The sequence below is a fragment of the Atractosteus spatula genome (genome assembly GCF_055471065.1).
Source record: "Atractosteus spatula isolate fAtrSpa1 chromosome 10 unlocalized genomic scaffold, fAtrSpa1.hap1 SUPER_10_unloc_1, whole genome shotgun sequence".
Taxonomy (NCBI): Eukaryota; Metazoa; Chordata; class Actinopteri; order Semionotiformes; family Lepisosteidae; genus Atractosteus; species Atractosteus spatula.
Window position 1 is genome coordinate 2,539,818 of NW_028296612.1, and position 15,845 is coordinate 2,555,662.

General features: G+C 59.1%; 1 protein-coding gene across 2 annotated transcripts in view; it reads left to right on the forward strand.

Annotated features, from left to right (window-relative positions):
- The window catches only part of LOC148813418 (large proline-rich protein BAG6-like), a 29,651-nt gene extending 14,829 nt beyond the window's left edge, over positions 1 to 14,822 (forward strand). For both annotated transcript variants that reach the window (XM_088908302.1, XM_088908303.1), the window contains exons 14-26: positions 306 to 384; positions 2,200 to 2,609; positions 2,713 to 3,013; positions 3,324 to 3,493; positions 5,369 to 5,422; positions 6,518 to 6,620; positions 7,393 to 7,517; positions 8,160 to 8,294; positions 8,403 to 8,492; positions 11,356 to 11,493; positions 11,638 to 11,745; positions 12,791 to 12,937; positions 14,132 to 14,822. In XM_088908302.1, coding sequence (XP_088764428.1) covers positions 306 to 384; positions 2,200 to 2,609; positions 2,713 to 3,013; positions 3,324 to 3,493; positions 5,369 to 5,422; positions 6,518 to 6,620; positions 7,393 to 7,517; positions 8,160 to 8,294; positions 8,403 to 8,492; positions 11,356 to 11,493; positions 11,638 to 11,745; positions 12,791 to 12,937; positions 14,132 to 14,230 — 1,959 coding nt within the window. In that variant the 3' untranslated portion in view covers positions 14,231 to 14,822. The remainder of the gene's footprint in view (positions 1 to 305; positions 385 to 2,199; positions 2,610 to 2,712; positions 3,014 to 3,323; positions 3,494 to 5,368; positions 5,423 to 6,517; positions 6,621 to 7,392; positions 7,518 to 8,159; positions 8,295 to 8,402; positions 8,493 to 11,355; positions 11,494 to 11,637; positions 11,746 to 12,790; positions 12,938 to 14,131) is intronic.
- Positions 14,823 to 15,845: the final 1,023 nt, after the last annotated feature.

The following is a 15,845-nucleotide window of genomic DNA, read 5'->3' on the forward strand; positions in this document are numbered from 1 at the left end:
TACTGGAGTGTCCAGTCAGTGTGTCTGTATGAACCCCTCTCTCTCTCAGTGCAGTGTTCATGTACTGGAGTGTCCAGTCAGTGTGTCTGTATGAACCCCTCTCTCTCTCAGTGCAGTGTTCATGTACTGGAGTGTCCAGTCAGTGTGTGTGTATGAACCCCTCTCTCTCTCAGTGCAGTGTTCATGTACTGGAGTGTCCAGTCAGGGTGTCTGTATGAACCCCTCTCTCTCTCAGTGCAGTGTTCATGTACTGGAGTGTCCAGTCAGTGTGTCTGTATGAACCCCTCTCTCTGTTTCTTCTTCAGGCTGGCTCTATACCTCACGCCTCTCTCTCCCAGATGATCAATGGGCTGGTGGGACAGCTGCTGATGCCCGTTCACATGAGTGAGTCCAGCTCTCCGGCCGTCCGGCACCCCCCCCCCCCCAGTCAGCCACCAATCGGTCATCGGTTTCTAAATTTAAAAACCCCCTGTTGGCCAACTTCTCCTTGTGTCCTGTGGGATGATCGTTCTGTGGGAGCCTCAGCTTCCTGGTGCCTTACAGCAATCGGTTTCAGATCTAAACTGTTTGTGAACTCCCGCTGTGGACAGTATAGTTGTTCTGTTTATTTTTAGGACTTGTAGAAACCAAGAGATTCGAACCTGAAGTGTCCGTTCGTCCAGCCAAGCTTTATAGTAGGCACACAAGGAACCGCAGTAAGGACCATAGTAGTTCTAGTAGCTCAGAGGGGACGTGGCTCTGCACAGCTGATATATACACGTTTCTCTCCACCCTCCCCCTCCTGTAGCTTTCTCAGGACACTCCAGGACTCGGAAAGCACTTAAAACACTCCTTCCTTATCAGGGAGTTTGGTATAAACATTCCCTCACCATCAGGGAGTTCGGTACAGAGGATGGCAGTTCAGTCCAGGGAGGGAGAAGCATCTGAGCTCAAGCCAGCGTGAAGGTTCGAGTTTGGCGCGTGGATGCAGCGGGAGTTCACAGCTCCTACCACTGTCTGGGTACAGGGCAACACACAGATTCTGCGAGCAGGCTGGGACGGTTGCCAGGCCCTCGTCTGAAAGGTGAATTGCGAGACTCATCGCCTGCAGATCCCGCTGTTAATTCTGTTGGCGGTTACTCAGGACGACCGCGTCTCGACCGCAGGTCATCGTGATCGATTGTCATTGTTTCCAGTTAAGAAGTATTTGCTCAGAGTCCAGCAGATCACGGATCAGCTTCTACCTCCAGGCAGTAAGACTGCTGAACAGCCTACCTGCAGCTCCTTCAGCAGATCACCTGTAATGCCTACAGGGACCCACTGTTTTCACTGTGTTCAGCATAACCGCACAACTTGGACATAACGTACCGCACACCCCCTGGACACATCGCAGCTCTATTCACAGTGAGCCCGGGCGGAGTTCATTTTATTCCGTTTCTACTGCGCTCTGATGGTCACGGTCCCCCTCCTCTCCGCCAGAGGGCGCTCCCACCTCCTCGCCTCAGTTCTCTTAATGACTGCCGGCGGTACTGCCTGGCAGATCTGCCAACAGATTAAGGAACAGCTTCTACCTCCAGGCAGTAAGACAGCCTGCAGCTCCTTCAGCAGATCACCTGTAATGCCTACAGGGACCCACAGTTTTCACTGTGTTCAGCATAACCGCACAACTTGGACATAACGTACCGCACACCCCCTGGACAGATCGCAGCTCTATTCACACTGAGTTTTATTCAGTTCCTATTACATCATCGTCTATTATCATGTGACCTTAATTGCGTGATTCTTGTGAGCTCGCACAAAAGACCTTTCAGTGGCGGCAGCTGCCGCTGCTCGCACGCTGCGGTGTTGTGCGTTTGATCAATACACTTCGATCCGCTTCTGATTTCCTGATTTGAGCTGGGGTGGGGTGGGGTGGGGGGGGACGACGGCTTCCGAGCAGGAGAGGGGGTTGTGTGTGGCCTTTCAGTTTCTCGGTGTGGTCCCCGTGCGAAGGTTTCGTGCCGTCCGAGAACCCGTTAGACACGCCGGGCGAGCACGTAGGGACGTCGGTGGGCAGGACGGACCCCGAACGCGGGCCTCTCCTGTGCCCCCCCCCCCCCCCCCCCCCCGTGTGTGAGTACCGGAGAGAGGAGGTGTTTCGCGCGTGCGAGAGGCTGCTGGGGTCCCCCCAGGGAGAGCACGACTGTGTCCAGTAACGTCTGTCCTCTGTTTCCCTCTCAGCTGCTTCCGGCGAGCACACCAGCTCTTCCTCCAGCTCCTCCTCCTCCTCCTCCTCCTTCGCGTTCTCCGAGGCCCCCCCTCCTCCCACCCCCACGCCTGCCCCTGCCTCCTCTTCCTCGGCCGCCGCCCCCGGCCCCGCCCCCGCCGACCAGGCCCCGCCCCCGGCCCCGCCCCTCGGCCCGGACTCCGCCCCTCCCCAGCCCAACCTGGCCCAGCTGCTGGGCTCCCTCCTCGGGGGGGCGGCCACGACGACGACGACGACGACGACGGGCGCCCCCCCCGGGGGGGTCACGGGAGGCGTAGGAGGAGGAGGAGGAGGAGGAGGAGTCGGGGGCGCCAGCCCCCCGTCCATCACCATCACCATGCCGGGGGTCCCCGCCTTCATCCAGGGGGTGGCGGACTTCATCCAGGTCAGTGCTGGGGGGTACAGGCGGGAGGTGGGGTCGCCCCTAAACCTCGGGGGAGGGAGGGACAGGGGTGACCCCCTCTTTCTCCCTCTCTCTCTCTCCACAGGCTGCTCAGCCAGTCTTCCCTCCTCCTCCTCCTCCTCCTCCCCCCTCCCAGCCCTCTGATCTTCGTCATCAGCCTCCTCAGCCTCAGCCGCCGCCGCCCCCCGCCAGCCCCCCACAGGCGCAGGCGCAGGGCGGGGAGTCCCTGAGCCCCGAGTTCTTCACGGGCATCGTGCAGGGGGTGCTGTCCTCCATGATGGGGTCCCTGGGCTCCCCGCAGGGCAGCAGCGAGAGCATCGCCGACTTCATCCAGCGGCTCTCCCAGACCAGCAACATCTTCGAGCCCGGCTCTGGGGCTGCTGTGGGTACGGACCGCTGGTACACAGAGGGGGGTGGGGGTGGGGAACAAGCTGCCCAGCTGTGTGGTTGAAGCCGATACCCTGGCTTCTCTCCAGACACAGCTGGGTGAGCTCCTCCAGTCAGGACAGGAGGCTCTTCTGTACACAGAGAGTGGTGGGGGTGTGGAACAAAGCTGATACCCTGGCTTCTCTCCAGACGCAGCTGGGTGAGCTCCTCCAGTCAGGACAGGAGACTCTACTGTACACAGAGGGGGGCGGGGGTGGGGAACGAGTCGCCCAGCCTCGCTCAGCCCCCCCCCCCCTCTCCCCCTCTCAGGCTTCTTCGGCGACCTGCTGTCCCTGATCTGCCAGCGCTTCTCCATGGTGGACATGGTGATGCTGCTGCACGGGCAGCACCAGCCCCTGGGCCGGATCCAGCCCCAGCTGCGGGCCTTCTTCACCGAGCAGTACCTGCAGGGCCGCGAGCCCACCGACGCCAACATCCGGGTGAGCGCGGGGGGGGCGCCGGCGTGCTGGCTCGGCCCGGCTCGGCCCGGCTCGCTCTCTGGGGGCCGCGTGGGCGGAGGGTGGCCTTGGCGCCAGCGGGAGGGCAGGGCAGGGCAGGGCAGGGCAGGGGGGCAGACTGACCGCGCAGGGGCAGACCGGCGAGATGGTGCTCTCTGCCTTGCCTGTCTCTCTCTCTGCTCCTGTGCCCCTGTCTCTCTCTGCTCCTGTGCCCCTGTCTCTTTCTCTTGCCCGTCTCTCTCTCTCTCTCTCTCTCTCTCTCTCTCTCTCTCTCTCTCTCTCTCTGCTCCTGTGCCTCTCTCTCTCTCTCTCTCTGCTCCTGTGCCCCTGTCTCTCTCTCTCTCTGCTCCTGTGCCCCTGTCTCTCTCTGCTCCTGTGCCCCTGTCTCTTTCTCTTGCCCGTCTCTCTCTCTCTCTCTCTCTCTCTGCTCCTGTGCCCCTGTCTCTCTCTCTCTCTGCTCCTGTGCCCCTGTCTCTCTCTGCTCCTGTGCCCCTGTCTCTTTCTCTTGCCCGTCTCTCTCTCTCTCTCTCAATTCAATTCAATTCAATTCAAGGTGCTTTATTAGCATGACCGATGGGTACAATCAGTGTTGCCAAAGCAAATGAAAGTAATGATATTTACATGAAACAAAAATAGAAGTAAAATAAAATCTACAGACATATTACAGACATTTACAACAAAGACATATTATAAAATATTGACATATTCTGTAGGCGGCTGGAGCATTATTGGGAGACAGACTCACTGTTCCTCAGGCTGTGTCTCTCTGTGAATTGAATTGAACTCTCTCTCTCTCTCTCTCTCTCTCTCTCTCTCTCAGTGCGGTGTGTCTGTATTGACCCCTCTCTCTCTCTCTCTCTCTCTCTCTCTCAGTGCGGTGTGTCTGTATTGACCCCTCTCTCTCTCTCTCTCTCTCTCTCTCTCTCTCTCAGTGCGGTGTGTCTGTATTGACCCTCTCTCTCTCTCTCTCTCTCTCTCTCTCTCTCTCTCTCTCTCTCAATTCAATTCAATTCAAGGTGCTTTATTAGCATGACCGATGGGTACAATCAGTGTTGCCAAAGCAAATGAAAGTAATGATATTTACATGAAACAAAACAAAAATAGAAGTAAAATAAAATCTACAGACATATTACAGACATTTACAACAAAGACATATTATACAATATTGACATATTCTGTAGGCGGCTGGAGCATTATTGGGAGACAGACTCACTGTTCCTCAGGCTGTGACAGGAGATCACATACTGGGCTGCCAGTTCAACTGAGTTCCCTCCTCCCTCTCCCAGTAGGATTGGGACCCTCTCTCTCTCTCTCTGCTCCTGTGCCCCTGTCTCTCTCTGCTCCTGTGCCCCTGTCTCTTTCTCTTGCCCGTCTCTCTCTCTCTCTCTCTCTCTCTCTGCTCCTGTGCCCCTGTCTCTTTCTCTTGCCCGTCTCTCTCTCTCTCTCTCTCTGCTCCTGTGCCCCTGTCTCTCTCTCTCTCTGCTCCTGTGCCCCTGTCTCTCTCTGCTCCTGTGCCCCTGTCTCTTTCTCTTGCCCGTCTCTCTCTCTCTCTCTCTCTCTCTCTCTCTCTCTCTCTCTCTCTGCTCCTGTGCCCTTCTCTCTCTCTCTTTCTCTCTCGCCTGTCTCTCTCTCCCTGCCGAGGCCTGTCTCTCTCTCTCTGGGCCTGTCTCTGTTCATCCGTCTTGCTGTCTGGGCCCGGGCCTGTCTCTGCCTCTCAGTCCAGTTCCAGAGGCTTTGCTGGCATGTCCCCCTGAGCCCGGCTCTCTGCCTCCCTGTCTCCGGCTCTCCCTGTCTCTGTTGTGGACTTGCTGGCAGAGGGAGAGCTGCTCTTTAAGATGATTGATTGATTTCCTGCAGGCTGCTGCCGAGGACCTCATTCACAGGCTGGAGGAGTACATCACCGAGAGCTTCGTAAGGCCATCTCTCCTCTCTCTCACGGTGTCTCCTGTCTCTGTTGTGTGCGTTTGTGACTGAGGGGTCCTCTGTGCTCTCCTCCCTCTCACTGTGTCTCCTGTCCTGTTGTGTGTTTATTACTGAGGGATTCTCTGTGCTCTCCTCTCTCTCTCACGGTGTCTCCTGTCTCTGTTGTGTGCGTTTGTGACTGAGGGGTCCTCTGTGATCTCTCTCTCACTGTCTCCTGTCCTGTTGTGTGTGTTTGAGTGAGGGGTCCTCTGTGATCTCCTCTCTCTCACTGTGTCTCCTGTCCTGTTGTGTGTTTATTACTGAGGGATTCTCTGTGCTCTCCTCTCTCTCTCACGGTGTCTCCTGTCTCTGTTGTGTGCGTTTGTGACTGAGGGGTCCTCTGTGATCTCTCTCTCACTGTGTCTCCTGTCTCTGTTGTGTGTGTTTGTGACTGAGGGGTCCTCTGTGCTCTCCTCCCTCTCACTGTGTCTCCTGTCTCTGTTGTGTGTGTTTATGACTGAGGGGTCCTCTGTGATCTCTCTCTCACGGTGTCTCCTGTCTCTGTTGTGTGTGTTTGTGACTGAGGGGTCCTCTGTGATCTCTCTCTCACGGTGTCTCCTGTCTCTGTTGTGTGTGTTTATGACTGAGGGGTCCTCTGTGCTCTCCTCCCTCTCACTGTGTCTCCTGTCCTGTTGTGTGTGTTTATGACTGAGGGATCCTCTGTGCTCTCCTCCCTCTCACTGTGTCTCCTGTCCTGTTGTGTGTATTTATGACTGAGGGATTCTCTGTGATCTCCTCTCTCTCACTGTGTCTCCTGTCCTGTTGTGTGTGTTTGAGTGAGGGGTCCTCTGTGATCTCCTCTCTCTCACTGTGTCTCCTGTCCTGTTGTGTGTTTATTACTGAGGGATTCTCTGTGATCTCCTCTCTCTCTCACGGTGTCTCCTGTCTCTGTTGTGTGCGTTTGTGACTGAGGGGTCCTCTGTGATCTCCTCTCTCTCACTGTGTCTCCTGTCCTGTTGTGTGTGTTTGAGTGAGGGGTCCTCTGTGTTCTCCTCTCTCTCACCGTGTCTCCTGTCCTCTGGCGTGCTCCTGGTTTCTCTCCAGTCCACAGTCAGCGTCCGGGAGGGAGTGAACATCACTCAGACCAACGTGGAGTTCCTGACAGAGCAGTTCATCCGCATCGCCACTCACATCCTGCGCAGCACAGGTGAGGAGTCTCCCCCCCTCTCTCTCTCCCTTCTTCTTTACACAGAGAGGGGTGGGGGTGGGGAACAAGCTGCCCGGCCCTGTGGTTGAAGCCGATACCCTGGCTTCTCTCCAGACACAGCTGGGTGAGCTCCTCCAGTCAGGACAGGAGGCTCTTCTGTACACAGAGAGGGGTGGGGGTGGGGAACAAGCTGCCCAGCCCTGTGGTTGAAGCCGATACCCTTGACTTCTCTCCAGACACAGCTGGGTGAGCTCCTCCAGTCAGGACAGGAGGCTCTTCTGTACACAGAGGGTGGTGGGGGTAGGGAACAAGCTGCCCAGCCCTGTGGTTGAAGCCGATACCCTGGCTCCTCTCCAGACACTGCTGGATGACATCATTTATCGTTTAACTACCACACGGACGAGAGTGGGAGTAAAAGGGTGTCAAAATGTCTGCTGTTATTTTTTTTTGCCAACAAAAGGCATTCCATTCGGCGCGTAAAAAATAGTTCCCGTCTCCCCCTGAAGACATGTAGCGTAGGGATACGCCAGTGCCGCGGCGCTCGCTGTCCCGACTGGCCAGTCGGGGCCTGCCGGTTCACGCCTTCCCACCATGCAGTTCTGCCAAATCCCAGAACAGCGTCTGGTTTCCTGTTCAGCGGAAGGAAAGGTGGTGGGGGGTGGGGGGTATTTCTTCTGGGAGCCTGCGAGCTGCGCTGTTCTCTTTGCTGTGGAGCTCATCAGGATTATTTTCGCCCCTGACCCCTGACCCCTGACCCCTCTGTCCACCCCAGACCAGACGTTCGGCCAGCGGCTGCTGGAGCTGTGCAACCAGGGCCTGTTCGAGTGTCTGGCCCTGAACCTGTACTGCCTGCGGGGGGAGCAGAGCGCGCTGACGGCCGTCATCAACCACCGCATCGTGAGTCTCTCTGGTGTCTGTGGGCCACGGGCGGGGGGGCGGCGTGTCCACCTCTCTCTCTCTCTCTCTCTCTCTCTCTCTCTCTCTCTCTCTCTCTCTCTCTCTCTCTCTCTGTAGGCTCTAGTCAGTGTGTCCACCTCTTCTCTCTCTGTGTAGGCTCTAGTCAGGGGGCGGTGTGTCCACCTCTTCCCTCTCTCTGTAGGCTCTAGTCAGTGTGTCCACCTCTTCCCTCTCTCTGTAGGCTCTAGTCAGTGTGTCCACCTCTTCTCTCTCTCTGTAGGCTCTAGTCAGTGTGTCCACCTCTTCTCTCTCTCTGTAGGCTCTAGTCAGTGTGTCCACCTCTTCCCTCTCTCTGTAGGCTCTAGTCAGTGTGTCCACCTCTTCTCTCTCTCTGTAGGCTCTAGTCAGTGGTCAGTGTGTCCACCTCTCTCTCTGAGGGCGGTCAGAAGTCAGTGTGTCCACCTTTCTGTGGGGGCAACCAGTAGTAACCGTTCAGTGTGTCCACCTCTCTCTCTCTGTAGGTTCTAGTCAGTGGTCAGTGTGTTCACCTCTCTCTCTATGGGCTGTCAGCAGTAACCGGTCAGTCGGTCAGTTATTTCTGTATTGTCACGGTGTCCCTCTGTCACTCTCTCTCTGTCTCAGAGGAGGATGTCTGCGGAGGTCAACCCCTCCCTGGTCAACTGGCTGACCACCATGATGGCCATGCGGCTGCAGGTCATCCTGGAGCACATGCCGGTGACCGAGGAGCAGGTCCTGCCCTACGTCCGGTACACGCAGGTACGTCCCGCGCCGCGCCGGGGGCGGGTTCTCCTTAGAGCGGGGTCAGAGGTGAGGGGTCAGTGGTCAGCGGTGACGTCTCTCTCTCTCTCTCTCCTGTGTTGTCAGAGCGAGCCGGCGGCGGCGCAGCAGGAGCAGGAGGAGGAGGAGGAGCGAGTGTCAGAGCCGCGGGCTGAAGAGGAGCCCCCGAGCGCAGAGGTGAGGAAGGAAGCGCTGGCGGCACCGACCCCGTTGTGCGATTGCACGCGCGCGCGCACACACACACACACTTACGTTGGCGCACACGCTGACAACGCTGGCGCTCTCTCTCGTGCGCACTGGTGCTCCCCTGCATGCTCACGTGGTCACACTCACACTGGCGCTGTGTCTCGTGCACACTGGTGCTCCCCTGCATGCTCACGAGGTCACACTCACACTGGCGCTGTGTCTCGTGCACACTGGTGCTCTCCTGCATGCTCACATGGTCACACTCACACTGGCGCTCTGTCTCATGCACACTGGTGCTCCTCTGCATGCTCACATGGTCACACTCACACTGGCGCTGTGTCTCGTGCACACTGGTGCTCTCCTGCCTGCTCACATGGTCACACTCACACTGGCGCTGTGTCTCGTGCACACTGGTGCTCTCCTGCATGCTCACGTGGTCACACTCACACTGGCGCTGTGTCTCGTGCACACTGGTGCTCTCCTGCATGCTCACGTGGTCACACTCACACTGGCGCTGTGTCTCGTGCACACTGGCGCTGTGTCTCGTTCACACTGGTGCTCTCCTGCCTGCTCACATGGTCACACTCACACTGGCGCTCTCTCTCGTGCGCACTGGTGCTCTCCTGCATGCTCACGTGGTCACACTCACACTGGCGCTATGTCTCGTGCACGCTGGTGCTCCCCTGCATGCTCACGTGGTCACACTCACACTGATGCAGTGTCTCGTGCACACTGGCGCTCCCCTGCATGCTCACGTGGTCACACTCACACTGGTGCTGTGTCTCGTGCACACTGGTGCTCTCCTGCATGCTCACGTGGTCACACTCACACTGGCGCTGTGTCTCGTGCACACTGGCGCTCCCCTGCATGCTCACGAGGTCACACTCACACTGGCGCTGTGTCTCGTGCACACTGGTGCTCCCCTGCATGCTCACGTGGTCACACTCACACTGGCGCTGTGTCTCGTGCACACTGGTGCTCTCCTGCCTGCTCACATGGTCACACTCACACTGGCGCTGTGTCTAGTGCGCACTGGTGCTCCCCTGCATGCTCACATGGTCACACTCACACTGGCGCTGTGTCTCGTGCGCACTGGTGCTCTCCTGCATGCTCACGTGGTCACACTCACACTGGCGCTCTGTCTCGTGCACACTGGTGCTCTCCTGCATGCTCACGTGGTCACACTCACACTGGCGCTATGTCTCGTGCACGCTGGTGCTCTCCTGGATGCTCACGAGGTCACACTCACACTGGTGCTGTGTCTCGTGCACACTGGCGCTCCCCTGCATGCTCACGTGGTCACACTCACACTGGTGCAGTGTCTCGTGCACACTGGCGCTCCCCTGCATGCTCACGTGGTCACACTCACACTGGCGCTGTGTCTCGTGCACACTGGTGCTCTCCTGCATGCTCACGTGGTCACACTCACACTGGCGCTCTGTCTCGTGCACACTGGTGCTCTCCTGCATGCTCACGAGGTCACACTCACACTGGCGCTATGTCTCGTGCACGCTGGCGCTCCCCTGCATGCTCACGTGGTCACACTCACACTGGTGCAGTGTCTCGTGCACACTGGCGCTCCCCTGCATGCTCACGTGGTCACACTCACACTGGCGCTGTGTCTCGTGCACACTGGTGCTCTCCTGCATGCTCACGTGGTCACACTCACACTGGCGCTCTGTCTCGTGCACACTGGTGCTCTCCTGCATGCTCACGTGGTCACACTCACACTGGTGCTGTGTCTCGTGCACACTGGCGCTCCCCTGCATGCTCACGTGGTCACACTCACACTGGCGCTGTGTCTCGTGCACACTGGTGCTCTCCTGCATGCTCACGTGGTCACACTCACACTGGCGCTCTGTCTCGTGCACACTGGTGCTCTCCTGCATGCTCACGTGGTCACACTCACACTGGTGCTGTGTCTCGTGCACACTGGCGCTCCCCTGCATGCTCATGTGGTCACTCTCACACTGGCGCTATGTCTCGTGCACGGTGGTGCTCTCCTGGATGCTCACGAGGTCACACTCACACTGGTGCTGTGTCTCGTGCACACTGGTGCTCTCCTGCATGCTCACGAGGTCACACTCACACTGGCGCTATGTCTCGTGCACGCTGGCGCTCCCCTGCATGCTCACGTGGTCACACTCACACTGGTGCAGTGTCTCGTGCACACTGGCGCTCCCCTGCATGCTCACGTGGTCACACTCACACTGGTGCTGTGTCTCGTGCACACTGGTGCTCCCCTGCATGCTCACGTGGTCACACTCACACTGGCGCTATGTCTCGTGCACGCTGGTGCTCCCCTGCATGCTCACGTGGTCACACTCACACTGGTGCTGTGTCTCGTGCACGCTGGTGCTCCCCTGCATGCTCACGTGGTCACACTCACACTGGCGCTGTGTCTCGTGCACGCTGGTGCTCTCCTGCATGCTCACGTGGTCACACTCACACTGGCGCTATGTCTCGTGCACGCTGGTGCTCCCCTGCATGCTCACGTGGTCACACTCACACTGGCGCTGTGTCTCGTGCACGCTGGCGCTCCCCTGCATGCTCACGTGGTCACACTCACACTGGTGCTGTGTCTCGTGCGCACTGGTGCTCCCCTGCATGCTCACGAGGTCACACTCACACTGGCGCTGTGTCTCGTGCACACTGGCGCTCCCCTGCATGCTCACGTGGTCACACTCACACTGGCGCTCACGTGAACACACACACACACGCACGCTGGCGCACTGACTGCTGTGTGGACAGAGGGGCCAGTCGCACCGGTCAGTGAAAGCACAGGAGGTACGGGCTGAGACCCCCCGAGAGTGACCATCCCCCCCCCCCCCATCCCCTCCATTCCTCTGTCCAGATGGAGGAGTCCTCCTCTGCCTCACCCACTCCGGCCACTACTGCGGAGGAGGCCATGGCGTCGTCGGGGGAGACGGTCGCCGCGGCGGCGCAGAGGGAGGAGCCGGAGGGAGAGCCCTGGGCCGCGGCTGTGCCGCCGGTGAGACTCGAACCCGCCCAGCCCCACCCCCACCCACACGCGCGCGTGGAGCCGTCTCTCTGTGCAGGTGCCGTGTGTAGTCCATCAGCACCTGTGTTTCACCTTAACCCCTCTCTCCTCCCTCCCTCTCTCTCTCTCTCTCAGGAGTGGGTGCCCATCATGAGACAGGACCTGCAGACTCAGAGGAAGATGAAGTCCCAGCCGCCCCTCAGCGACGCCTACCTCAGCGGGATGCCAGCCAAGCGCAGGAAGGTGAGACCCCCTTTCTCTCGCTGTGTGCGTCCCCAGTGTCCCCTGTCTCTGTGTGTGTCCCCTGACTCTGTGTGCATCCCCAGTGTGTCCCCTGACTCTGTATGTGTGTGTGTCCCCTGTGCGTCCCCATCTCAGTGCGTGTCTCCTGTGTGTGTATGACACCTGTCTCAGTGTGTGTCCCCAGTGCGTCCCCATCTCAGTGCGTGTCTCCTGTGTGTGTATGACCCCAGTGTGTCCCCTGACTCTGTATGTGTGTGTGTGTCCCCTGTCTCAGTGTGTGTCCCCAGTGCGTCCCCATCTCAGTGCGTGTCTCCTGTGTGTGTATGACCCCAGTGTGTTCCCTGACTCTGTATGTGTGTGTGTGCGTGTGTCCCCTGTCTCTGTGTGTCGTGTGTGTCCTGTCCCCTGTCTCTGTGTGTCCTGTCCCCTGTCTCTGTGTGTCCTGTCTCTGTCTCTGTGTGTCGTGTGTGTCCTGTCCCCTGTCTCTGTATGTGTGTGTGTCCCCTGTCTCTGTGTGTCGTGTGTGTCCTGTCCCCTGTCTCTGTGTGTCGTGTGTGTCCTGTCCCCTGTCTCTGTGTGTCGTGTGTGTCCTGTCCCTGTCTCTGTGTGTCCTGTGTGTCCTGTCCCTGTCTCTGTGTGTCGTGTGTGTCCTGTCTCTGTATGTGTGTCGTGTGTGTCCTGTCTCTCTCTGTGTGTCGTGTGTGTCCTGTCCCCTGTCTCTGTGTGTCGTGTGTGTCCTGTCCCCTGTCTCTGCGTGTCGTGTGTGTCCTGTCCCCTGTCTCTGTATGTGTGTGTGTCCCCTGTCTCTGTGTGTCGTGTGTGTCCTGTCCCCTGTCTCTGTATGTGTGTGTGTCCCCTGTCTCTGTGTGTCGTGTGTGTCCTGTCCCCTGTCTCTGCGTGTCGTGTGTGTCCTGTCTCTCTCTGGGTTCAACGAGCTCTGTTGGCCAGCCCGATGAGCTGCGGTGCTGCTCAGGCAGACAAGGTCCACAGAGCCGGTCCGGTCGCTCACAGCCCCCATCCCGTCCCGTCCCGTCCTGTCCTGCAGACGGTGCAGAGCGAGGGCCCCTACCTGTCCCTGTCGGAGGCCGTGACGCGGGCCGCCCGGACCGTGGGCGCCAAGCCCGTCACCAGCGCCGAGAGCCTGCAGGCCGAGCTGGACGGGCCGGAGCTGCAGGAGGCGTACGTCGAGCAGGTGGGGGTCCGCTCCGGTTCAGGGTCCAGTCCAGTCCGGTTCAGGGTCCAGTGCAGTCCGGTTCACAGTCCAGTATGGTTCAGGGTCCAGTCCAGTCCGGTTCAGGGTCCAGTGCAGTCCAGTGCAGTCCGGTTCACAGTCCAGTCTGGTTCAGGGTCCAGTGCAGTCTGGTTCAGGGTCCAGTGCAGTCCGTTTTACAGTCCAGTCTGGTGCAGTGCAGTCCAGTCCGTTTCAGGGTCCAGTGCAGTCTGGTTCAGGGTCCAGTGCAGTCCAGTCCAGTTCTCAGAGTCCGGTGCAGTCCAGTTCTTTCCAGTGCAGTCCAGTCAAGTCCGGTTCAGAATCCAGTCCGGTTCGCAGTCCAGTGCAGTCCGGTTCGCAGTCCAGTCCAGTCAAGTCCGGTTCAGAATCCAGTCTGTTTCGCAGTCCAGTCCAGTTCGCAGTCCAGTTCGCAGTCCAGTTCGCAGTCCAGTCCAGTGCAGTCCAGTCCAGTGCAGTGCAGTCCAGAGTCCAGCGCAGCCCGGTTCGCAGTCCAGTCAAGTGCAGTCCAGTCTAGAGTCCAGCGCAGCCTGGTTCCCAGTCCAGTCCAGTCCAGTCCAGTCCAGAGTCCAGCACAGCCCGGTTCCCAGTCCAGTCCAGTTTGCAGTCCAGTGCAGTGCAGTGCAGTGCAGTCCAGTCCAGTGCAGTCCAGTCCAGAGTCCAGCGCAGCCCGGTTCGCAGTCCAGTCCAGAGTCCAGCGCAGCCCGGTTCCCAGTCCAGTCCAGTCCAGTCCAGTCCAGTCCAGAGTCCAGCACAGCCCGGTTCCCAGTCCAGTTTGCAGTCCAGTTTGCAGTCCAGTTTGCAGTGCCGTCCAGTTTGCAGTGCCGTCCAGTTTGCAGTGCAGTCCAGTCCAGTCAAGTCTGGTCCAGTGCAGTCCAGTCCAGTGCAGTGCAGTCCAGAGTCCAGCGCAGCCCGGTTCTCAGTCCAGTCCAGTGCAGTCCAGTCCAGAGTCCAGCGCAGCCCGGTTCCCAGTCCAGTCCAGTCCAGAGTCCAGCGCAGCCCGGTTCCCAGTCCAGTCCAGTTTGCAGTCCAGTCCAGTCCAGTCCAGTGCAGTCCAGTCCAGAGTCCAGCGCAGCCCGGTTCCCAGTCCAGCCCGGCGCGCGGTCCAGTCCGCCCCCCCCCGACCCTGACCGCCCGCCCCTCTCTCTGCCTCCGCAGGTCAAGTCCAACATCCAGAAGCGCCTGCAGGAGGACCCGGACTACAGCACGCCAGCGCGCTTCCCCAGCGCCCACCGGGCCTTCTCCCCCGACTCCTGACGCGCCCCCCCATCGGCCAGGCTGGCCCGCGGCTCCCGCCGCCGCCCCCCCCCCGCCCCCCAGTCGTGACTCAGTCGCATGCAGTTGAGATCCGAGCTTCTGCTGGTGTTGGTTTTTTTTCGGGGGGTACACACTCGCACAGTGTTGTCGTTTTTTTTTTTTTTTAAACTGCACCCCCCACTCTCACGGGACTCCCGAATACAGCCTGCTGATCCGAGACCCCTCCAGCCCCCCTGCCACTCTGCCATTGGCCGGAATATCTGTCCGTCATTTTCCCCCCCCCCCCCTCTTCCCCCATTGGGTTGTAGCGGTGTGCGCGCTTCTTGTCCCGCCCCCCTCCCCGCCACCCTGGCTCGCCGTTGGACGACCGCCCCGCCAATCGCGCCCCCCCCCGCGCCCTGATTGGCCGAGGTGTGACCGGTCGTCTCTTCTTCCCGGCAGTGTTCCTCCTCCTCCTCCTCTGGCTGGGGGGGGGGGGGTGGCAGCCGCTGGGATCCTCTCTCGGACGGAGAATGTAAAACAAAAACGACCTCCGCACTGATTCTCTCGCCTGGTAGCTCTCCTCCCGCCCGTATTAAAATGTTCCTTTGTTGCCGTTGTTTGATTTTGTGCTGTGCCTCTCTGGCCCGCTCCGGGCGGAGCGCGGCGGTCCGGCTCTGTGGGGGGCCGGGCCAGGGTGGGGGTGGGAGTGGGAGTGGGGGGAACCGGTTCTGTGCTGTGAGTGGGTGTAAGCTGGGAGACTAGTTTGGGGGGGGCGATCTTCCCTTAGTCTGATCTACAGTCTCTCTCTCTCTCCTGCCCCTGATCTGCTGTGTGTTGGAGCTGTAGGAGGAGACACTCTGGGCTGTACAGTCTGATCTACAGTCTCTCTCTCTCTCCTGCCCCTGAGCTGCTGTGTGTTGGGGCTGTAGGAGGAGACACTCTGGGCTGTCCAGTCTGATCTACAGTCTCTCTCTCTCTCCTGCCCCTGATCTGCTGTGTGTTGGGGCTGTAGGAGGAGACACTCTGGGCTGTACAGTCTGATCTACAGTCTCTCTCTCTCTCTCCTGCCCCTGATCTGCTGTGTGTTGGGGCTGTAGGAGGAGACACTCTGGGCTGTACAGTCTGATCTACAGTCTCTCTCTCTCTCCTGCCCCTGATCTGCTGTGTGTTGGGGCTGTAGGAGGAGACACTCTGGGCTGTACAGTCTGATCTACAGTCTCTCTCTCTCTCTCCTGCCCCTGAGCTGCTGTGTGTTGGGGCTGTAGGAGGAGACACTCTGGGCTGTACAGTCTGATCTACAGTCTCTCTCTCTCCTGCCCCTGATCTGCTGTGTGTTGGGGCTGTAGGAGGAGACACTCTGGGCTGTCCAGTCTGATCTACAGTCTCTCTCTCTCTCCTGCCCCTGATCTGCTGTGTGTTGGGGCTGTAGGAGGAGACACTCTGGGCTGTACAGTCTGATCTACAGTCTCTCTCTCTCTCTCCTGCCCCTGATCTGCTGTGTGTTGGGGCTGTAGGAGGAGACACTCTGGGCTGTACAGTCTGATCTACAGTCTCTCTCTCTCTCTCCTGCCCCTGATCTGCTGTGTGTTGGGGCTGTAGGAGGAGACACTCTGGGCTGTACAGTCTGATCTAC